Genomic DNA, 23,020 nt, shown 5'->3' on the forward strand with positions numbered 1-23,020 from the left:
TAAGTTTGCAGTGCTTTGATAGCATATGTTTGCCATTTGCTAAGTTTTGTTGTTCAAATACGTACAATGGCTGGAGCACTATAGAGATTCATACAGGCTCTGTGTGACTCTTAGCCAATATTTACAGTGTCATCAGGTTGATTTCCTTCCTTAAATTATGGGCTGCTCATCCTGCACCAATCAGACATAGTTTAGGCCACACAGACACTACATTTTGACACTCAGTTTTGTTATTCTCTAAGTATGTGGCATTATTGCTATGCCTTTCCCTATCCAGAAAGAGACTGTAAAGCTGGTTGGAGTAACTTTTGGCTCAATACTCCTTAAAGCTGATATTGTTTAGTCTTTTGGAAGAAAATTGAGTTACACCTAAATCTTAAGAGCCGTGACAACATTCCAGATTATACTGAGAAGATCCCTAATTGATATCTTAGTTTACTAAAGCTGTTTAATGAGGAGAGTGAGAGGTTGTTGTAAAGGTAAAAAGTTGTAGAAACTTTTTTGTTTTTCTGATGTTTTAGCAGCTTAAGATATTCTTGTTTCCTGACTGTTTGAAATGCTTCAGTCTATGAATTTCTTTGTTGTTCATGATGTTGTGTGAAGTTACTAAATATCATAGATCTGTTCACAGAGAATATGCATTAATTACAGCTACTACACTGTTTTGCAAACTGACTGTGAATCAAAGTAATTCAGAGAATTACTTTTCCTCTTACTTATTTTTCAAGACACATCTGGAGCCACAATGGAAAATGGATACAAAGCTACAGCCATGACTAATGGTGTCTTCTTGGTGGCTGGGTCTGTGGGGTCATTTCAGTAGCTGCTAATTCAGTAATCTAAATTACATCATGTAGGTTCTCCAGGACATGGTTCCTCCTAAGAAACATTTGCTTCGACACCAACCTGCAAATGCCCAGATTGGCCTGATGGAGGGAAATACCTTTTGCACAACCCTGCAGCCCCGGTTGTTCACAATGGATCTGAATGTTGTGGAACACAAGGTTTTCTACACAGAGGTACTTTCTTCTTATGCTCTCATCTTTGAATGTAGATGTTTCTGTATGATAGTGTTAGTGCTTTCATTGTAAAAAATGCATGTTTTTCTTTGTGTATTTTTAACTTTCACTGAAATGTAAGAATTTCCCTTTTGAAACATCAAGTGAACTTTGCTTGGCCTCCAGCAGTCAGTGCAGAAGATCCTCTGGTTTTGAGCCAAGACAAAAACTAAGTGCTGTAGATGAAAAGCCATATTTAAAGGTGGTAGTGAAATAGTGGTGTTTCAAATATGAGTAGCAATATTAAAGTGATTGGTTTTTTTTTTCCTAGTTACTGAATTTGTGTGAGGCTGAAGATACTGCCCTGATGAAACTACCTTGCTACAAAAGTCTTCCATCACTTGTACCTCTAAGAATTGCAGCCTTAAGTAAGTAAAACCTAAACAAGACTTGATGCAGTTAAGTGTCCTTGTGAGCAATGGGCAGTCTGCTTCCTGAGATCAGCAGAAAACATGAGCACTGGAAGACTGATGACTGCTCTCCTGAGGTTACAGTTTAATGGAGAGAATAATGGGAAAGTATTGCTGCCTCTGTAATGACTAGAATTCAGTTTTCTGAAAGGAACTCAAAATATTTTAAGATTAATTATGTTATAAAGCATTAGGAAAACTATAGAATGCTAATAGAATTCTCATTCTTTTACTAATTTATGATGCCTGTTGATTTTGGCAATGCATACAGTGCTTTAGCTGTCTGCAATTTGAGATGACATAAAAAGAAAGTGTAAGAGAAGTGGTGTAGAATTAGGGTTTATTTTCTCCTCTCCTTTGAAATTGAGTTAACAAAGAGAACAAATTTACTTTGATATTTGCAGATGCTCTTGCTGCCTGCAATTACTTGCCTCAGTCAAGAGAGAAAATCATTGCTGCACTTTTCAAGGCGCTGAATTCAACAAATAATGAGCTGCAGGAGGCAGGAGAAGCGTGCATGAGAAAGGTGACTGTATTAAAACAACATTCCTTTTGAGGCCATTGTTCTCTCTGCTTTACTTCCTTGCTACAAGACTTTGTGGGAAAGCTCTCTACAGGAAATATTGTTGCTCTGTTCAGTTTTTGCTAGTGATGTTGATAAATTTGTGTCAGATGTGTTTGTTTGGGATTTGAACTTGGCCATAAAGAATTGTCCAGGTTGCAATTAAGAATTATAAGGTCTTGGCTAAGGACCATGGTAAATCTTTCAATCTTTCTGTCCAGTCTTTCCCTCTTTCTGTTGATCTGGTCTTTGTAAATGAGTCTTCTAAATAGCATCAGTCCTTCTCAGCTGTTTTACAGATGTGCAGGCTTACCTTTAGTGTCAAAGCTCTTCCCATGTTTTGTCTGTGTTCCTAAAGGGAGTGGTGGAGATCCCATAGTTGGTTTTGGAAAAGTAAAGCAGGACAGCAGAGTTAGACTCTGCATCATAGTGTGATGGTTTCCTTAAGGAACAGGACCCTGTTTGAGGTCAGAATTAGTGTCCTTGCCTGACACTGCCCTGTCTGTCCTGTGGATGCTGCATTATCATGTATAAAGGCTGGAAGGAGAGGGAAAGGATATTCTTTCATCATGATTTGTTGTTTAATAGCTGCCTAATTCTGATTCAGCAAGATTTTAATTCTATTCTTCTAAATGAAAAAAAAAAGAGCTAATGAAATTTCTTACAGCCTCTTTGTCATGCTGTGTAGATGGGCTGGCATGGAACAGAGAATTTAACTGCAGTAATACTGGTGGTTTGCATTTGTTTGTGCCATTGACTGGCCAGAGCTTGTGTGTCTATTCATGTCACTGTGGTCAGGAAAGGGACTGTACTTATTATTTATGGCTTGTTAACAACACAGCTGGGTTGAGAGGTAGCAAATAAGGGTTCTTCTGACCTATACATCAGATTTGTCTTGATTGTTTTTTTCCTGTGATAAACTCATGCCCACAGGATATTTGGTTATGACAGGAAATATTCTCTCTGGCTGCTTTCAACCAGGCTCTTTTGACCTTTTCTGTTGCTCAGTATGTATGCAGATTGTAACACAGAAATTTTCTCTATTGCCTTCAGCCAGATTCACAGGCAGTTCTTAATGTAGGGTCTAAGTAGTTTGCTCAGAGCTGTATATTTAATTTATAGCTGTAGCAATCTTTCAGTCTGTAATTATGATCTCCTACTTGATTATTTTATGGAAGGTCCTTCCATGTGTCAGAAATATTTCAGTGCTTCCCACACCCATCTTGTCACTGTGTATATTTCCAGCACTAGATGTTGTTTGAACTATTGCAGTCTGAAAGAACAAAATAGAAGAAGAAAAATCAGCTGAATCTATTTTAAGAAAAATACTTGCACATAAGTCATGTCCCTCTCCACTTGTATCTTAATTGTGCCCTCTCTTGCAGTTCTTGGAAGGAGCTACCATAGAAGTTGATCAAATTCACACCCACATGAGACCATTGCTGATGATGCTGGGAGACTATCGGAGTCTGACCCTCAATGTTGTCAATCGTCTGACATCAGTCACTAGACTTTTCCCAAACTCTTTCAATGACAAATTCTGTGATCAGATGATGGTAAGCCCATCCAAGTTTTTATTTTATCTCTTTCAGAAGAAATTTTCTTTTAGCTACTATTATTGGTGAAAAATCAAAGAAGTTCAGTAGTGACTCAATGTATATGGAAGTAAAAGATTTTTGATTTTGTTTATTTTGTTTAATAAAAACCCCCAATTTCTTCAAAAGTGTTGAGTAAATTTCTAAAGGGCTTCTTGGCCAAAAAGAGATTTTATTTTTTAGTGAAGACATAACTAGTCATGCTAAGGTTTGCTTGGAGAAATTTATCTTTAAGTAAGGTGCCAGCAGCACCTTTAACAATTTTACTTCCCAATGCACTGAATATATTTTGGTGCTTTCTTGATTTTTAACATTTTGGGAGGTATTGCTCTGTTTATTTGCAGTGTTTAAACTGAATATGCAAATTCTTTATCCCCTTGGCACGAATATTTAGGTATTTAAATTCATACACATCAAGCAAGTCATCAAAGAAGTGTAAGACTATCAGACTTAAGTTTTTTGTGTATATGTGTGTATATATGTACTTATAATCCCTGCTTTCTTGAATATGGAGAGGACTTCTAGCAACAGTAAACTTTTCAACTAGAGGGAATGAAAGTAACTGATAATTCTTCTCTTTGCTTCCTTCAAAGAATTATTTCTGCCTCTACATTGTCTCTTTTAGCATATGCTAAAATGGAACAGTCTAATTAGAAGAATAATACTAATTATCCTTTCTTTATAGCAACACCTGCGTAAATGGATGGAAGTTGTAGTTATCACACACAAAGGTGGACAACGGAGCGATGGAAATGTAAGTTAATGAATGCTTTTATGTGAGAAGAGAAGAAAGAAGTAGTATTAATGTTTTGGAATTAAAGAACTCATTCAGTTGTAAACGCTGCCATAACTGATTACGCACTGATGCTTTGTTACAAGCTAACAGACTTGTTGAATTGAGTATAGAATATTGAATATCTGCTAAAAGTCTCAGTAAGAGGAGCTTCTTATCTGCTGACAATGGTTACTTTAAAAACTGTTTTAGGTTAGTGTGGGAGCAGCTCAAGCATTTGTATTTCTTTTCTCCCTCAGGATTTTCTGCTTAGAAATCTTTCTTCATTGGAATGGCTGATGAACTCAGCAGCATAATCCCCCTTTTTTCATTAATGTGTTTGATGTTCATAACATAGCCCTTTGTAAATTATACATAATGATAACATAATCCCAGTTAATTTAAAATTTAATTTATTTAAACCAAGTTCAATATTTACTAGTTGGGATCACATTAAAATCACTCTCCCAGTGAAACTAATGGCTTTAGTGTTGAACCATGGGAAGCTGTGCCGTGTCTTATAAATGGAAAACTGTGCAGAGTGATGTCAGTACTGTGTGCTCTTAGCAATACTGATGGGAATTCCCGCTTCAGTGCGGTTTCCTGTACATTACCAGAAGTCCCACGGTTCTATTAATGTTTTACTAAATGCTTTTATTAAGTGTTGAGATTTATGATTGCATGTAAGAAAAAAACGAGGGGAATTCTATTAATATCTTCGTTTTTCAAATCACAACAAAATTACGTTGGCTTTTTATTTCCCTCAAAACATGGAAATGGCTTAATGGCTTTTCATTTCTCTTTCCTGTCATTGCAAAGAGAGCTTTTAATCTGAATTTGGTCATTGCTTTATATTAGCCCCAGATGTTTTCTAATGAAGTAGAATAAGATTGGTTTCTTATGTTTTAACTAAAACACTGTGCATTCTTCAGTTAACCTCATTTTATTCATGTCAGAATAGTTCCAAGTTCATATACTTTTGGGATTCACTTTTCCTGAAATGTGATGATTATACATATCTTGCATATTTTTAATAGCAATAGTCTTTTAAACCACAATATGGAACCTCTAGAACACTTTTTATTTGTCATTAAGTCATGTTTAGTTGGCAATTCCCCTGCTTTTAATGCTTTGTGTTGATGTTTTCTGTGTAATTATGTGTTTAGAGAGATATGTTGACTGGGGGAGCACACCAGACACTTGAGAAAGAATTTACTGTCACATTTTGAAGGAGAAGTCTGGAAACATTTCAAGTAGAATTGTGTCAATGCAAAGCTGATTGAATATTACTTTTCTACTTTCTAGTTGTTGCTCCAAAGTTTCCTTAAAAATAAAAACTCTAGGAAACTGCAGGATGACACTGCTTGGTCTTAGTACAGTTGCTGTGGTAGGCTGTGTTCATGTGTCTGTATGTGCATTGTGCTGCTGAAAAACTGTCTTTTAATGTAGAAAAACAGGGGTGGTGAACCTGGTGGTCAGTTACTGTAGCTGGCATTTCATTTTCCTTTCTTCACAATCCTAGTGAGATTCCAACATATTAAAAGCAGTGTTGATGAGAAGGTTGGATCATTCAGACTGTGTGGTTAAGTAGAGGAGGTGGTAAACACTCAGTGGAGAACAGAATTGACCAGGAAAGCCTTGAGTTCCCTGTCTGTACTGGTGCTGTTCCAATCATTTAATCCTTTTCCAGCAGCATGGGATGAAGGTGCCATTTGATGATGGTGTTAGGCAGTTCTCCAGGTAGTGCAGATAGTGGCTGGTCAGCAAAGCCTCTTAGAGAATAGTTAAAAGGTCTGTGGAGTGAGTTTTCATGTGTAAACGGAACTACAGGCAAACTGAAAACTTAGAAATGCTGCATAATGATAACTATTGTAAAGAATCCACACTGATACCAGAATAACTAAGCCTTGTTCACCTAAATAATTTATGACAGTCCTGCTGTGATCCTGAGCTGTGATCTGGCTGTTAAGAGAAATGAACAAATTGAAATGTAATATATTAAGTAGTGATTAAAATCTAATTTGTTGGTCCAGGGAATAAAAAATTTAAATGCTTGTTCCTGTCTTCCCTGCCTCTCCAAGGAAAGGCATGGGATTTCAGGTCATATCTGGTAATTGAGAGAATAAGTTTTGAGTAGATGGTTGCCTCCAGCTGTCCCTCTTGTGAGAGGGTGGAAATTTCCATGGAGTAATTCTGCATTACAACCTAGGAGGACTTTATAGCTCTAGAGAACTTCATAGCTTGGTAGCTCAAGTACTGAAAGTGGTTTCATAATAGATGCTGGCCAAATTTGTCTTCAAAGATGCTAAAATAATGTTTCCCCTGACTAATCATCTCCATTATCTTTTTATTCAATATAAATATTTGAGAAACCATGTCTGATCAATGTAAAAGTAGAAAAAAGGATGCTTTTCATCCTCATTCTTTGCAGGACAATTTGGAGCATGTCAGGTGCTCATTGTCTCCATTCCTTCCGTTTGAGATGAGGAAGTAACTGAGCTGAAGTTAGAGTGCAGCCTGAAGAATAGCATGTGCTGATTTGTACATTTATTTGATATTTTTGTGGGCTTTTTCCTTTCATGCTGTGACTTCTGTTGTGGTTCAGCCTGCCACAGAAGGGGTAGAGGTGAGAAACTCAGTGGAGTCGCCAGGAACTTTTTTTGTTGTCAAGGTTTCTTTTGTTGTTGTTTTGTTTGGTTTTATTTTTTCTTTTAACTTGTGGTTTGTTAGTTTGTGTGTTTTGGGCACAGTGATTGTGCCCTTGAGTGCAGCGCTGTGAATTGTCCTCTGTTTGTGGCAGAGCTCTTTAATCACATTGCTGTTAAGGATATTGAGTATGTTTGTACCAGGAAGAGTAGGATTTTTAGTTTCTGTGAAGGCTTGAGTGGTTTCAAAAGGTTTTTATGTATTCTCAGCCCTGCACTTCACTCCATTAGAAGAGGCTTGTGGGGTCTGTCTGGACAGATCAGGTTAAAAGGAGTGGAGCCTAATGCTTTTGTTTAAATTCAGTTGTGAAAATGCAGTGCACTTGATAAAATAATTTTGGATATTGCACACTGGAACTTAGTTTTAGAGAGATGATGAAGGTGGATTTGTTGTTTTTTTTTTTTTTTTCTTTCTCTTTTCTTAGTGAAGGAAATCTACACTCTAGCTAACTGAAATACAGTCTCTATTTAAATCACACAATGAAAGAAAAAGCAAATTATTTTGGACTCCTATCTAGTGAGAGAACAGAACTGACTTTATAGTAACCAGCTGTTTGTGAGACAGATGTATCTCTCTTTCTTCATGTGTAATCTGGGGGTGTGGGGTCACCCCAGGAAGTCACCCCAGGGCACTGGTACATAGGAGAAATGGTTTAGGGGGAAGGTCTGGCTGTTTGGTGCACGACCCACTTGGTGCAGGGCAGTGAGCACTCAAGTCCTCCATCAGCAGTATCATTAGAGCATTTAGCTCTTGCCTGTAAACCACTCTACTGGCAAGGAAAATAAAATTTAGACCTTTATGTTATCAGAAATGCAATTTTTTTCATGCATTATGGTAAGTAGATGCTGTGTGTATGGTAACCCTTTGCATTTGGCTGCTGGCTATGCTAATACTGAGGGGAAAAAAAGAAGTAAGAAGTAAGATGTGTGGTACTGTTTTTGTACATTATAACCAGTAATATTTAATTGTGTTTCTTTTTACCTGTAGGAAATGAAGATTTGTTCAGCAATTATAAATTTATTCCATCTGATCCCAGCTGCCCCACAGACTCTGGTTAAACCTCTCCTGGAAGTTGTTATGAAAACAGAACGAGCAATGTTAATTGAGGTAAAAGAAGTAATTGACATAGCTGAAATTTTTGTTTTATAGTCTTCTTAAACATTAGTATATGATAATTATAATATTTCTAATATGATATGAGAACATTTGATGTAATAAATATGGTCTTCAAGCCTTTAGGAGGTATTAACATTTGTCCTACACCCTTAGAAGTGAAGTTTTGAAAGTGTCAATGAATTCTCATCATACAAGTTCTGAACATTTTGTATCTGCATAAATGCCAAGTCAAATGTATTTTTCTGAGTGGTAGTAAATTAGTAGGAAACACTCTATGCTCTGCATTTTTAATTTAAGGTTTATGAATTTTTCAGGCTGGCAGTCCATTCAGGGAACCACTGATAAAGTTTTTGACACGTCATCCATCCCAGACTGTGGAGCTGTTCATGATGGAAGCCACTTTAAATGATCCACAGTGGAGCAGAATGTTTATGGTAAGCTGTGTGGGGAGAGGAGCAGGAAAAAACCCTCAATTTGACAAATCTGATGAACAAAAAGGTTTCATCTTTCGCATCTTTTTTTCCTGTATGACCTTGTAGTCCTTGCTCATGGTCTTACTCTTGGCTGCAGGGTTCCTGTTCCTGGTTTTGTATTTCTTTGTCCTGAAGTGTTGATTTTATACCTTTCCAGATCATGTAAGGCTATTACTGAAGTGTAGATGTTATTTTTATGTACATGAAATACAACCTCTGCAACTTTAGTGTGGAATATAAAAGCTACAGGATGATATAGTCGCCTGGTATTTTGGCTTTTAAAGGTTATTAAAATTATTTCTTCCCCTTTTGCAGAGTTTCTTGAAACATAAAGATGCCAAACCTCTGCGGGATGTACTGGCAGCTAATCCCAACAGATTTATCACCCTGCTGCTGCCTGTGGGTGCCCAGGCAGCTGTGAGACCTGGCTCCCCCAGCACCACCACAATGCGGCTCGACCTCCAGTTCCAGGCTATCAAGGTGTTCATTTACCCTTGTTTATCTCTGCACTGGGTAGTTGAAACCTCTTCAGCTACAAGCCTCTTATCCAAGCTTTCAGTGTGTGTGTGTGTGTGCGCTTATTACAGCTCATAGAAAACAACTTCTAAAAATGTGGAGTGTTTGTAGTCACAGCTGCTCTGAGAAGGGAAAAGAGACTTAAATTAACTGTGCTTTTTTGTCAAGTAGGATACAAGAGGAAAGCATGATAACAGAAATTTATTTTTCTTAATCTAAACTATTTTGTATGTCACTCTTTTGTTTTGCTGTTGAATATTTTAGAACCCTTAATTGACCTTAAGCAAGTGCTTGTATATCATTGTTTCTCCTGACAGATCTCTTGTGTGTTGACTGGGCATTTGTCTTGTTTTGCTTTGGACAGATCATAAGTATTATTGTTAAGAATGATGAATGTTGGTTGGCAAATCAACACTCCTTGGTGAATCAGCTGAAACGTGTATGGGTGAGTGAAGCTTTTCAGGAGAGACACAGGAAGGAGAATATGGCTGCAACAAACTGGAAAGAGCCCAAGCTGTTGGCCTATTGCTTACTGAATTACTGCAAGTACGTAGCAATCTTATTTCCTAGACCCTGCATGTATTTTTTAAGTTTTAATTCGGAAAATACTGTAAAGGTATATAGGGCTACTAAAAATGGTTTGCAGTTATTGAAGAGAAAGTGTAATATATTTCATAATGCTACCATTGACTCTAAAACCATGCCTGTGGTACTGGCTGCTCTTGCTTCTCTGCTCTTTTAAAATATTAGTTTCATCAACATAGTAGTTAGTGTATTTTTTTCACAGAAGCTTTGTATTTTATGTGTTTTCACAGAAGGAATTATGGTGATATAGAGTTACTCTTCCAATTGCTTCGAGCTTTTACGGGCCGATTTCTCTGCAATATGACTTTCTTAAAGGAATATATGGAAGAAGAGATCCCCAAAAACTACAGTATTCCCCAAAAACGGGCTTTGTTCTTCCGCTTTGTAGACTTGAATGACCCAAACTTTGGAGATGAGCTCAAAGCCAAGGTAACTAAAGCAATTAAATCAAAGAAGCCTGGTATTTAGGTTTAATTTTCTTCTTGGGAACTAGGGCAACAAAGCTCCCTTACTTAAATGTCAATGAGTTTGGTAATTGGCAGAGTCATTTAGGTGAAAATATCATACCTGAAGAAGAGGGATAATAAACAGAGACAGCAATTCATCTTGTGTTCAGTGCTGACTGCTTTAGCTTACACTTTCTAAGAATCTATGCCCTTGGAAGGAAGAAAGAGGGTAAAATAAATTGGTGTGTGTCTTTCTTTTTGAGGTTTTATTTATATTTTCCTAACTCAGTGAGTGTGTCCAACAGGCAGGTTTGCATGTGGGAGTACTTGAATGTTGGCTGCCATTAGAAGAGTATCATAGTACAGTAAAACTTGCTTTGTTTATATTCTGTAGGTGCTGCAACATATCCTGAATCCTGCTTTCTTGTACAGTTTTGAAAAAGGAGAAGGTGAACAGCTGTTGGGCCCCCCAAATCCAGAAGGAGATAATCCAGAAAGCATCACTAGTGTTTTTATAACAAAGGTAACAGTCTTTGTTTGCATTGAAGTTTTGAAAATTAAAACAAAAAATTGTTCCTCTCATTTGTCTTTTGATCCTGATTTGAATTAGTTGTTCTGTTCTGGATATTATAGTCTGTTATGTTAAATTCTTCATAATGTTGAATGTGAGATCCATCAGTCATCAGTAGAATGGGACTACAATTTTCAGTTTATGCTGTTTTGAGAACTGGTATGTGTCTTTAGAAATGGGCCTTACTTGGCTGTAATCCCAGTCTTTTTATAAGGAAAGCTTTCCATGACCCAACATCAGGGTCTTTCTAATTCACTGCTATTTCATGGAACCAGTTATACAATTAATGTTGTTGAAGATGAGGGTTGGGGTTTTTTATTTATTTCTTTTCATAGGTTAGCAGTTTGGGAGTTCCCAGATGTGCTCATTATTTAAATGTTCACACTTCAGGAGGTTGTTTTGTGGGTACTAAACTCAGTCAAGAATGTAATTTCAGGTTCTTAGTCTTCTTAAAAACCACTCAAAAATAAAGTGATAATAATAGAAATTGTTTTTTTCTCCACTTCATTCTGTCCTCTTTGATCATGCCTGGCACTAGGTACTTGATCCAGAAAAGCAGGCTGATATGCTGGATTCTCTGAGGATCTATCTGCTGCAGTTTGCCACGCTGCTGGTGGAGCACGCCCCCCATCACATCCACGACAACAACAAGAACAGGAACAGCAAACTGAGGCGCCTGATGACCTTTGCCTGGCCTTGCCTCCTGTCCAAGGCTTGTGTGGACCCAGCCTGCAAGTACAGTGGCCACTTGCTCTTGGCACACATCATTGCCAAGTTTGCCATTCACAAGAAGATTGTTCTGCAGGTATTGACCATGGGCTTGTGTTGAGTTCCACAGAGTGCTTTCTTTTGTTTTAGGATTCAGAGTGGTTTTGAATGCTGATTATAATTCAAACTCCACAAACAAATGCAGTTGGCTAAATATTTAATACAGAATTACTTGGGAATAGGAGAGTATAAGAAGTACTACTTACCCCTCCTGTTTTTATTTGTCTTCGCACAATTAGACCTTTTGTTGGAATTAACAAAATTGGGAAGGTTTCTTCCTTTAAGAGACAGACACTTCAGTTGAGGCACAATGTGGGGACCAAGGGAAAACTTCAAACTGGACAGTGGAGGGGGAGGAAGAAAAGAGAATATAAAGGGAACAGAAGTATGTGCTCTATGCTTCTGCTGCTGATGTATTGTGATATTTTTAACAAATTATAGGCCTTTAGAGAATTTACTTTTTTTTTTAAGAAAGCATATGTTTCCCCTTCTTTATAGATGCTTTGTTTTGTAAATACATGCAGTATTAGTTGATGGGAAATTCTGCTGTTCAGGTTTTTCACAGCCTTCTCAAAGCTCATGCAATGGAGGCCCGGGCTATTGTCAGGCAGGCCATGGCTATCCTGACTCCAGCTGTGCCTGCTCGAATGGAGGATGGACACCAGATGCTCACTCACTGGACACGAAAAATCATTGTGGAAGAGGGCCATACAGTGCCCCAACTAGTACATATTTTGCACTTGATAGTACAACATTTCAAGGTACTTTTGCTGTTATTCTGGTACTCACTGTACCTCCTATATCAAGGAAGTAAACAGGTTGATTAGAAAAACAGTATAATCTGATTTATATGGCTTAGCTTCAGAATGAATAATTTGTGTGTTAAGATAGTTATCTATAACTGAACACAACTGTTTAATAACAAGTAGTTGATTAACCTCTATCATGATTGAAATTAGAACTCCAAATGTCAGATTAGAATCTGTAAGATGAATTCACTGCACATGCATTAGCAGTGTTTTTAACAGGTATGTGAAGATTTTCTAGGAGTTCTTTAAAATTTTGCAGAACCATATTCTTTGCCATCCTCCACTAATCCTTGTTTGTTTGACTTTATACATTCTGTGGGATTAACTAGATCACTCATCTCCAGCTAATGTATGTTGAGAAGCATTAAACAAATGGGGGAATGGTGCAGAATGTCAACCCAGGAGCATTTTTGAAAATACATATTAAAATACAATCCAAAGAGACAGCTAATACACATATTTTAGGAACTGATGCCTCAATGATTTTTGAAAGAATGTCTGAGCCTGTTCAAATGTGAGTTAATGCTCTTTAAAAGGCTTGGAAAAAAATTGGTATAAGTGGTCCTTGAGAAAAGCATGAATCTTAGAAAGAACATGTTCATTTGAGTGCATGAAATCAATAGTCACTCCTGAAAGTTGTAACCAAAATACTATTTTCAATGCACCTGTTACCTTTCCATATTGCAAAATTTGAAGTGGTACAGGTTTAGCAAACGTTGGGATTGATGACTGTTTTATAATTTTGCTTTATTTCAGCTTTGTAGGGTTTGTGTAGAATGTTATTGGTTAATGACTAACATTTCTGTGAAACCATTTTTTCAGGTTTATTATCCTGTGAGACATCACTTGGTTCAGCACATGGTTAGTGCCATGCAGAGACTGGGCTTCACTCCCAGTGTTACAATAGAGCAAAGAAAATTAGCTGTGGATCTTGCTGAAGTTGTTATTAAATGGGAATTGCAAAGAATCAAAGACCAGCAGGTAGGAAATCAAAATAAATGGATAAAGATTGAACTATTCCACAGTTTAATGTACTTTTTTTTAACATGCACATTTTTGAAATTTCAGCCAGATTCAGATATGGACTCAGGTGCAAGTGGAGAAGGAGCAAGTTCTGCCTCATCTGCTGTTAAAAGAGGATTGTCTGTGGATTCTGGCCAAGAAGTAAAACGATTCAGGACAGCTACAGGAGCAATAAGTGCTGTAAGAGAAAATCAGGATTTGTTAAGAGACTATAAGTAGTGTAATTGTTTTTTCCACATGACTCAAAGCTCCCTAAATTGAAGGTTTAGCAAGCATTCTAAATCTGTTCTTGTTGTTTTCCTCCTTCAGTCTTGTTGATGACTTTTGTGTTTTGTGGCTGTGCAGGTGTTTGGACGGAGCCAGTCCTTGCCAGGAGCTGATGCCCTCCTTGCCAAGCCCATTGACAAGCAGCACACAGACACTGTTGTGAATTTCCTGATTAGAATTGCTTGCCAGGTACTGTGGTTATTCTGATCTGCAGATACCAGTGTGGGGTAGCAGCCAAACCCATAAACCCCTCTTTTCACACAGGGCCTTTTAGGCTTGGATTATTTGAATGTTTCTATACTTTGTTTTCATGAATAATTTAGTTATTTGGGTGATGCTGCAAGGTATGTAGGTTAAAGGACAAGAATACTTTTCCCCAAAATATTTAGAGAGTTTTATAGGGAATGACTGTTTCTAGGAGTAATGATTGTAGTTTTATTTTCAAAATCCTGTACATGGAATTACTTTCCTGCAGCATGTAGAACTAAAGCTTTTCACCAAATTTGGAGGGAATTAACTTTTCTAGGATGGGAGAAATTATCTGGGTGTACCTCCAGGCTGATAAATTTTATGACTTCTGCTCCTGCAGCAGACTCAGCAGGTAAGCAGCATGGGATTTTATATCCCACAGTCCATTGCACAAAGTAGATGTTCTCTTAAGTATAAAGATGAATTGAGTAAAGAGCTGCACATGTTTATGGATACCTTGCAAACAGTAAAGATTAACCATCTTGAGTATGTTCAGAGTTGTAATAATAAAGGATGGGATGAAACTTTTTAAAATACACTTTTGATGGGGTGATGTGGGTTAATTAGCAAGCAATTTAGACACCAGTTCTGGTGTTTACTATTAGTTGTGAGCTTTTAATGCATTAAATGCTGTGTGACTGTACTGATGAAAGTACTTAAGCTCATCCATTTCAGAAATAAGAAATTATATGCTTGCATGGAATAGTAATAAATTAATGACTAGGTTCCAAAACGGTGTCATTTTGCTAACTCTGATTAATTGCCAGGTAAATGACAACTCCAACACTGCTGGATCCCCTGGGGAGCTGCTGTCTCGACGTTGTGTCAACCTCCTGAAAACAGCTTTGAGGCCAGACATGTGGCCCAAGTCAGAGCTGAAGTTGCAGTGGTTTGATAAGCTGCTCATGACTGTGGTAGGTAGCATTCTAGTCCTGTAGGACTTTAGGTTTCCCTGGCATGTGACATGATTGAGTACTAGTCATATCTGGATATAGATTTTTACAGTACTAATCTTTTCTTTGTAGTAAATAAGTTGTTAAGTGTGTGAATTGCATCAGTGGTTATAATTTGTAGAGCTCCAGTAATTACTGGTTGGTGTGGGTTTTTTTTGGGTTTTCTTTTCTTACTGGGCTTTAACAGATTTGATCTGAGTTTAGTAATCTGTATAATTCTTGTTTTCCCCTTCTCACTGCCTTTTTGTATGCTTTCTCTTTAGGAGCAGCCTAACCAGGCCAACTTTGCCAACATTTGCACTGGCTTAGAGGTCTTAAGTTTCCTGTTGACTGTGCTGCAGCCCCCTGCTATCCTGAGCAGCTTCAAGCCCCTGCAGCGAGGGGTGGCAGCCTGTATGACCTGTGGGAACACCAAGGTCTTGAGAGCTGTCCATAGTTTGCTGTCTCGCTTGATGGGAATTTTCCCCACAGAACCAAGTGAGTGGTGTTTTCTTCCTCCTTTTTATCCTTTGCTGCTGTATAACTTAAGTGGTTGAGGGTGGGATGAAGGCACTCTTTGGGATGTGCTAATATTCTGTTTTATGATTCCTGCATTTAATGGTCCATTTTAGCTTGCACTTTCAACCTCTGATTAAAAAAGGAAAAGCTGAAATAAGTAATCATGTGGAGTCCATCATTATCCATTGACATAAAAATGTAATAACCTGTGGCTGTCATAACTTTAGTTCAAGAAATGCATGCTATAAATTTAATGTATTTTTACAATTAGAATTTTTCAGCTTCAGAAGTGCAGTTTTTTAGTTATTAAGCTTTGCTTTTTTGGTGAAACAAGGAAGAGACATAAAGTGTAAAAAAGGAAGGCAGTAGGTAATATGCTCTGTCTTAATAGAAGCTAATTTAGATAATCTTTTCTTGGAAAAATGTAAATCAGTAATGTAAGACTGCTTGTCAAATTGAGTTACTCAGAAGAAGTGGTACACTATTAAAAAGGACATACTGCTATAATAAAGAGGTTTATATAAATGAGGGATCTGCCTGTGTCACCTTAGATTGTTGACAATATAAGACTCCAGTGGTGTTTTAGTGACTGTACATTCACTGTGTAACTCTTCTTTGCCTGTTCTGTGAGTGATGTTACCAAAACTAAACACCCCTCTAAACCCTGCAGGTACCTCAAGTGTGGCTTCCAAGTATGAAGAGCTGGAGTGCCTTTATGCTGCAGTTGGGAAGGTTATTTATGAAGGACTGACTAATTATGAGAAGGCCACCAATGCCAACCCTTCCCAGCTCTTTGGTACGTGTCCCATGTCCCTGGCAGCTCTGTGGGAGTGCCCCTCAATCAGTAATGTCTTTGTCACAAGTTTCCTTTCCCATAAGGAAATTGCAATCTGATCTGAGGCACAGCAAGCTGTGGGAAGCATTTCAAGCTAACTTGAGAGATGAGCTTGGGATGTCATAATCTGTGAAGAAAGGGAATGGAGGGGGGTTCCTTGTGTTCTGTCTGCTCACTGATGTGACTTGGGAGCAATTTTTGGAGGTGTGAAGTTGTAGATCTGCTAGGTGGAAGCCTTTTGTATTCAAAGTGCATAGGAAAAAGGTGCAGTATTCATATTAGCCAAAAAATGAAATAAAAGTTACTGGCAGCTTCTCTCAAGGAAAAAAAAACAAATCCTGCAGGTCCTCTGAGATACAACAGAATATTTCAAGGAATCTCTGTAGAGTCTTATGTGTTTCTGCCTTTCTTTTTAAATGTTAAGCTTCATCTATTAGCTGATTTAGTGTATTAAGATTTATATATTCATGGATCTTAAACTCAATAATCAAGAAATTACAAAAATACTGTTTTTTATTGAGTGACAAAATCTGAGTTTTTAGTATAGACCATTCTGAAGAGCTGAAATGTTTTTCTTTTCTTATTTTTTGTACTGAACTGCTAGACAACTCAGCTACGTGATAGAATGACAAAGATATATTGGAATAATAGAGTTTGGCCCAGAACTGGTTGTGTTGGTAATACAGACCTGAAATTGTACAATGTTGGAAAACCTGCTGATTTAAATGGCAAATGTCCTTCACTGTTCTCTTCTGTGAGCTGTGTGGATGGCTGTAATTTCACCTTGGGAATTGCCTATTTGTCAGATGTCAGGACGTGCTTTACATCAAACTAACCATGAAGGATGTTTCTTACATTTTGTCCAGAGCTCCCTTAAAAGCAGCACCACAATCAAACTGTCAGGAGATGCATTTTATAGTAATTCTGTGCCTCAGAGGCTGAGCTTTGTGGGCCAGATTTGTGCCTGTGTGATCAGAAAAAGAAATCAAAACTTTGGCAGGAACCATTCAATGACCAGGTCATGCTTCTGTAGACATGCTGTGTGGGTGGATATGTTGAGTTAGAAAGTTGCAGTAGGTTTTTTTGTAAGTAGGTATAATTTTACACGATGTGTTTGATTTTTTTTTTAAAGAATAAAGTAGTCAACTCACATTAACTTCAATCTACAGAAACTGATTTATGAAACTTAATTAAGTTTCCAGATTAGAAAACCAAAGATACAATTTCTTAATTACCAAACCCAGACCTACTCATTTAAAAGTTTTTCTACTTTAAATAAATCAGGAGTAGTTACATTTCATTAAGGCCTCAGGGAAGTATTTGCTCTCATTCCCTTTCTGCCTGTCCTCTCTTTTTCCCCTTGCTGTTCACCACACACTTGTACACAAAATTTCAAAATATTTTGATTAGTGCAAAAGTAACCTTTTAGACTTAGTCTAAGAGTTAAAGTTGAGGCTGATTTTTTTCCCCAAATCTCTCCAGAATTGTAATGTTTTAACCTGGATAGTCCCATCTTTCTTTGATGGCATCTGTACCTTACTCAGTTCATGCCCAAGAAAAGTTTTAATTCCTGAAGCCTTGTTTTTATCTCTAGGGACTCTGATGATTCTGAAATCTGCATGCAGCAACAACCCCAGCTACATAGACAGGCTGATCTCAGTTTTCATGAGATCCCTGCAGAAGATGGTCAGGGAACACCTGAACCCACAGGCAACAGCAGGAACAGCAGAAGCAAATACAGGTATTCCCTTATACAGTCTGTTCATGATTAGAAGTGTTATAAAGTATTAAAATATCTTCGTCCTAAAGGGATTCAAATGTGGGGTGTGTGTCCATTATTACTTGTTGAAAAATACTTCAGCCTTAGTGAGTAGTGTTACTGAAGTATTGAGAGCTAAAAATGCACTTATGAGTTCCAGTTACCTGCTGGAATTAATATATGAACTTCAGTATTAGCCCAACCTTCTTAGTGAAACCTTTGTTGAGCTGCAGTATAAATAGAAGTACTGAAATTCTTCAAGGCTTTGAAGTGCTGAAGGGAGAGGGGCTGATATTTTTTGATTGCTCTGTGCTTTCACTTTTTTTACTCCTTTCTATTTTATAATATTGGCACAACTGCGTTTGAATTAACTTGTTGGAGCTGATGCTTTAGCTTTTAATCTTAAAATAACATCTTTTTCAGTCAGTATAATTCTGTCTGTTATCAAATGAATTAGGTCATGAGTCATTGAAAAAATCAGATGTTCTTGTAGAAGAAAATTCAGAGCTGGTAAAGGGCCCTGTAATTTATTAATGAATAAGCTACTGAAGTAAACACTTGGAAGGAATTACTGCTGTTAGATTCCCAGCCCATAATTTAATTAGGTAAATGAGAACCTTGTAAATTTTATTAACTCTGAGAAACAGTAGGAAAATTATTAAACTTCATAGATAAGCAAGTCAGGAAATTAGCTGAACAGAATTAGAGAATTATCTGGATCACAGACAATTTCTTTCATGAAGTTAATTGATGTTTTTCAGTATTAGGAGTCTGTAATACCTTTTACTAAAGATTTGCAGGAAGGAAAAAGCAGGCTTGCCTTTAGGGTTTTGAATGGATTTGGTTTTGAAAGGAGTGGTCATAGAATGGTTTGAGTTATAAGAAACCTTAAAGATCATTCCAACCCCTTGCCATGGGCAGGGATACCTGCCACTAAACAGTTGCTAAAGCCCCATCCAAGCTGGCTTTGGGTTCTGCCTTAGTTGTGTAGCAATGTAAAGTAATAATTCTGAGCACATTATGGGGATGTATTTCCAGGCAATAGATGGTGTTGCTGATATTTTTAAAATTACAGCATCTTGTCTGGAAATTTTTTTCCTAGGTGTTCCATAGGTGTGTACACAACTCTAATCCTTGTTTTGCATCCATAGCAGGTACAAGTGAACTGGTAATGCTGAGCCTGGATCTTGTGAAAACTCGCTTGGCTGTGATGAGCATGGAAATGAGGAAAAATTTTATACAAGCTATTCTAACATCTCTCATTGAAAAATCCACTGATGCCAAAATTCTTCGTGCAGTGGTAAAAATAGTGGAGGAGTGGGTGAAAAACAATTCCCCAATGGCAGCTAATCAGGTAAATGGAGTAGATGAAGTCATTATTGCTCTCAAATGCTAAATTACTATGATTAGCCACTGTAATTCATCAGTTTTGACAATGAGGTTTGTAATGATCTGTTATATATGTTTAGATGCCCTTGATGATGTTTAGACTATTTTCATTCCCTGTGAAAATAGCTACAGCTATAGATACTTCGTGTTTTATAGGCTCATATTTGGTGTTTGATCTCAAATGCTATTTTCTGGAGAACTTCCTTTAAAGTAAAAATTTTAAAATATACTTCACATTAACCTGGATAGAAAGACTCTTCAGGAAGAAGATGACTAATGCTGGTGTGAATTGTTACTCTAACATTTTGTGGCTTCCTCAATCTGCCATATTTTTAAGAGTTGAGCTCTTTACAGTCTGGTGCTGTACAAAAGGACCTACACTTTTATAATATGCATCAGAATTTTTGAATCCCTGAACAACTTAAACTTATTTTTAGTCCCAATTTTAAATTCTCCAGCATATATTAGAAGGATAAATGCAGGAGTTATTTTCCTTTTTAAGAACTGTGACCTACCAAGCTCTTTTTCAGTACTTTAGGAGTGAAGGAGTCATGTAAAGGATGGCTGAGTTGTAGTTTGAATGTGCTAGTTTTCTGCATGTTTTAAGATGAATTGACAAAATTAATCATGTCTTCTTTTACCACAGACACCTACTCTCCGGGAGAAGTCCATTTTACTGGTGAAAATGATGACATACATTGAAAAGCGTTTTCCAGACGACCTTGAATTAAATGCTCAGTTCTTAGACCTTGTTAACTATGTCTATAGGTAATTATAGCAATTAATCATTTGTTGCAGCTTATTGGTTCATAATTTGTACCATATATGAACTTTATAACATGTCATCAATCTTTTTGGGTCTGAATTAAGGGATTTTTTTTTCTAAAATGCAAAATCAATTCACTTTACTGAGACCACAGTACATATTTATGGAAGGCAATTTGAAAACAGAGGTTCCTTAGTAAGGATTTCTACTTTTGGCACTGATAAAATACCTCTACCCCAACTTCTTTCTTTCCAAAGATACAAAGGACTCCTTATAGCTGACTGTATTCTCAACACTGTGGTTACAGCTAAGATCTATCTTTTCACACTCATCAGATATAAATACTCCTTTTCCTTGAAACTTGATTGCAAATTAGACTTTCAGGAAAGTTACTTTGCTAGGTAGACTTGCAGATCATGAATCATAATGAAATAATTAAAATAGTCACCTTATCAACAAATGCCAGCTATTTAATGATGTACTGCTGCTTTGCATTATTTTGCAGTCACTTTGCTGCTGTGTTCTCCTGGTTCACTGTGCAAAATTTTCATGTGCATATGGTGCTCAGAAAGTTTTATCAATCAACGCTATTTGTTGTTGCAAACACCATATAGATGAGGCTCAGTGTTTCACAATTACGATAAGATTGTATCCTGAAAGAGTATTTCTGATAGTTCTGGGGCAGTTTTACAACAAGCAGCAATATTTTCTTTGCTGTTTCTCTCAAAAACTGCACCTGGATGTTCGCCACATGTGGGCTTTTACAGAATGTCACCTCTTCAGTTTTTAAGTGTGTTATACAAAACCTAGGAGTCTTCTCTTTCTAATGCCACTGTTATTTCATCTTTATTCATTTCAGGGATGAGAATCTTTCTGGGAGTGAACTTACAGCTAAACTGGAGCCAGCATTTCTCTCTGGTTTGCGCTGTGCCCAGCCACTCATCCGAGCCAAATTCTTCGAGGTCTTTGACAACTCCATGAAGCGTCGCGTTTATGAGCGCTTGCTTTATGTGACCTGCTCCCAAAACTGGGAAGCAATGGGAAATCACTTCTGGATAAAGCAGTGCATCGAGGTAGGGAAACTACTTGTATCAGAAATGCAATTAGAAATAAGTTTTATTCCTTATTTTTCCTTGTTGGGTGTAAAAGCTTTATGTGGTGTGTGTTTTGTAGCTTATATTGTCTGTATCGAAGCTGAAAACACCAAGTCTGCTGCCTCAGCTCCTGTGGTGTTTAAAAATACACACAGTGGCTAAACAGTGAAGTGCTGATGCTTAGGAAGTGGCTTTAATATAAACGTTTGAAATCTATTTTCTCTGCCAAAAAGCTTAATGACCAGGTTAATACTTCTTAAGGAGAACAGGAGAAGATTTCAAGAAAACTGTTAAAGCTGGAATGTCTCCTCTAACAGTATGCCAGCTGTTAGGTGGGATTGCATTGAAATGAAATTGCATCTTTGCTTAGTTTATTTAAAACAAAATGGGATGATACCCTTTTATTTTAACAATTTTCATATTAAAACATGAATTTAAGGTGACTGAACATCCTTTTTAGGGTAACAGAGTCTGTATTTATTAGCAGATTGAGGGCACTTAATACATGTGTTAAAAAGTAAAATAATACAGCCTTTAAGCCTAGAAGATTCTATTAATAAAGGTGATAAATAGGCTTTAAGCTTACTATTGCAACTTTGTTTTTAAATATTAAACCACAGTGATGTTTTCTTTGAGGTACTGCTATAAAATGTATGTTCAAAAACTCTTGTTGCTTTTCCATGCGGTAGCTGCTGTTGGCAGTGTGTGAGAGGAACACCACGATTGGCACGAGCTGCCAAGGGGCCATGCTGCCCTCCATCACCAATGTCATCAACCTTGCTGACAGCCACGACAGGGCAGCCTTTGCCATGGTCACACACGTCAAGCAAGAGCCTCGGGAGAGGGAGAACAGCGAATCCAAAGAGGAGGTAACTGGCAGAAAACACTGTGGAAAAAGCAATCTCTGTAATGGAATTCAGCTCTTCTTAGTTTCTCACCAGATAACTTTGGGGAATATGTGCTGAAGGTGATGTGTGCAGATTGTTCATGTCTCTGGTGGTTTAATCATGTGTGGGGTCTCAGAACTCCCATTCATTCATTTAGCCTTTACTTCAGCACTCCAGGCAATTACAGATCTGAACCTGAAGTAGCAGAAACAGTGAGACCTAAATAAATTGATCAGGAGGGTGTTTTCTACTGTGGAAAATAAGCAAGAGTACATAGAAGATACCTGTTTTTATTTAGTGAGTTGTTCACTTTTGTGTAGGATGTTGAAATAGACATTGAGTTGGCTCCAGGAGATCAGACCAGCACTCCCAAAACAAAGGAACTTTCAGAGAAGGACATTGGCAACCAGCTGCACATGCTGACCAACAGGCACGACAAATTCCTCGACTCGCTTCGGGAAGTGAAGGTGGGTGCAGGTTGCTGGTGACAAACCCCTTTAATCCTAAAACCTTCAAACTGATCTGAGTTGTTTTTTTTTTTTTTTTTCTTTTTCTGTCTCACACTTCTCATTTTTTAGCTGAGTTTTCTTATGTAGACATCTCTTATAATCTGTAATTTATTTTTTGCCTATGGTAAAGAATTCTTAAGCTTTAACTTCATCACTAGTTATTACTGTATCCCTTTCCTACAAAATTAAATATCCTCCTTCACTGAAAATATATTTTATTAATTCAGTTCAGAAGCTAGTGATGACAAACACAGGGTATAGGATCAAAAATGTGTATCAGTATGTTATGATTAAATAATTTCTAAGAAAATAATTAAGCTGAAAGCTATGTTTAAATAGCTCCACACTAGCAACAGCTCTATCCAATTAACCTGATTCAACATCTTCCCTTTTTCCTTCTTACT

General features: G+C 37.4%; 1 protein-coding gene across 3 annotated transcripts in view; it reads left to right on the forward strand.

The window, feature by feature from the left end:
• The window catches only part of LOC117003719 (transformation/transcription domain associated protein), a 74,111-nt gene that overhangs the window by 21,303 nt on the left and 29,788 nt on the right, over positions 1-23,020 (forward strand). For all 3 annotated transcript variants that reach the window (XM_033073840.1, XM_033073839.1, XM_033073842.1), the window contains exons 27-51: positions 858-1,019; positions 1,330-1,426; positions 1,873-1,994; positions 3,416-3,586; positions 4,311-4,379; positions 8,091-8,210; positions 8,534-8,653; positions 9,008-9,172; positions 9,573-9,754; positions 10,024-10,222; positions 10,634-10,762; positions 11,349-11,615; positions 12,133-12,339; positions 13,210-13,368; positions 13,456-13,590; positions 13,756-13,866; positions 14,694-14,840; positions 15,143-15,356; positions 16,048-16,173; positions 17,807-17,953; positions 19,123-19,325; positions 20,007-20,128; positions 20,986-21,199; positions 21,910-22,089; positions 22,428-22,574. In XM_033073840.1, the coding sequence (XP_032929731.1) occupies positions 858-1,019; positions 1,330-1,426; positions 1,873-1,994; positions 3,416-3,586; positions 4,311-4,379; positions 8,091-8,210; positions 8,534-8,653; positions 9,008-9,172; positions 9,573-9,754; positions 10,024-10,222; positions 10,634-10,762; positions 11,349-11,615; positions 12,133-12,339; positions 13,210-13,368; positions 13,456-13,590; positions 13,756-13,866; positions 14,694-14,840; positions 15,143-15,356; positions 16,048-16,173; positions 17,807-17,953; positions 19,123-19,325; positions 20,007-20,128; positions 20,986-21,199; positions 21,910-22,089; positions 22,428-22,574 (3,915 nt within the window). The remainder of the gene's footprint in view (positions 1-857; positions 1,020-1,329; positions 1,427-1,872; positions 1,995-3,415; positions 3,587-4,310; positions 4,380-8,090; positions 8,211-8,533; positions 8,654-9,007; positions 9,173-9,572; positions 9,755-10,023; positions 10,223-10,633; positions 10,763-11,348; positions 11,616-12,132; positions 12,340-13,209; positions 13,369-13,455; positions 13,591-13,755; positions 13,867-14,693; positions 14,841-15,142; positions 15,357-16,047; positions 16,174-17,806; positions 17,954-19,122; positions 19,326-20,006; positions 20,129-20,985; positions 21,200-21,909; positions 22,090-22,427; positions 22,575-23,020) is intronic.

Source organism: Catharus ustulatus, chromosome 16, assembly GCF_009819885.2.
Source record: "Catharus ustulatus isolate bCatUst1 chromosome 16, bCatUst1.pri.v2, whole genome shotgun sequence".
Taxonomy (NCBI): domain Eukaryota; kingdom Metazoa; phylum Chordata; class Aves; order Passeriformes; family Turdidae; genus Catharus; species Catharus ustulatus.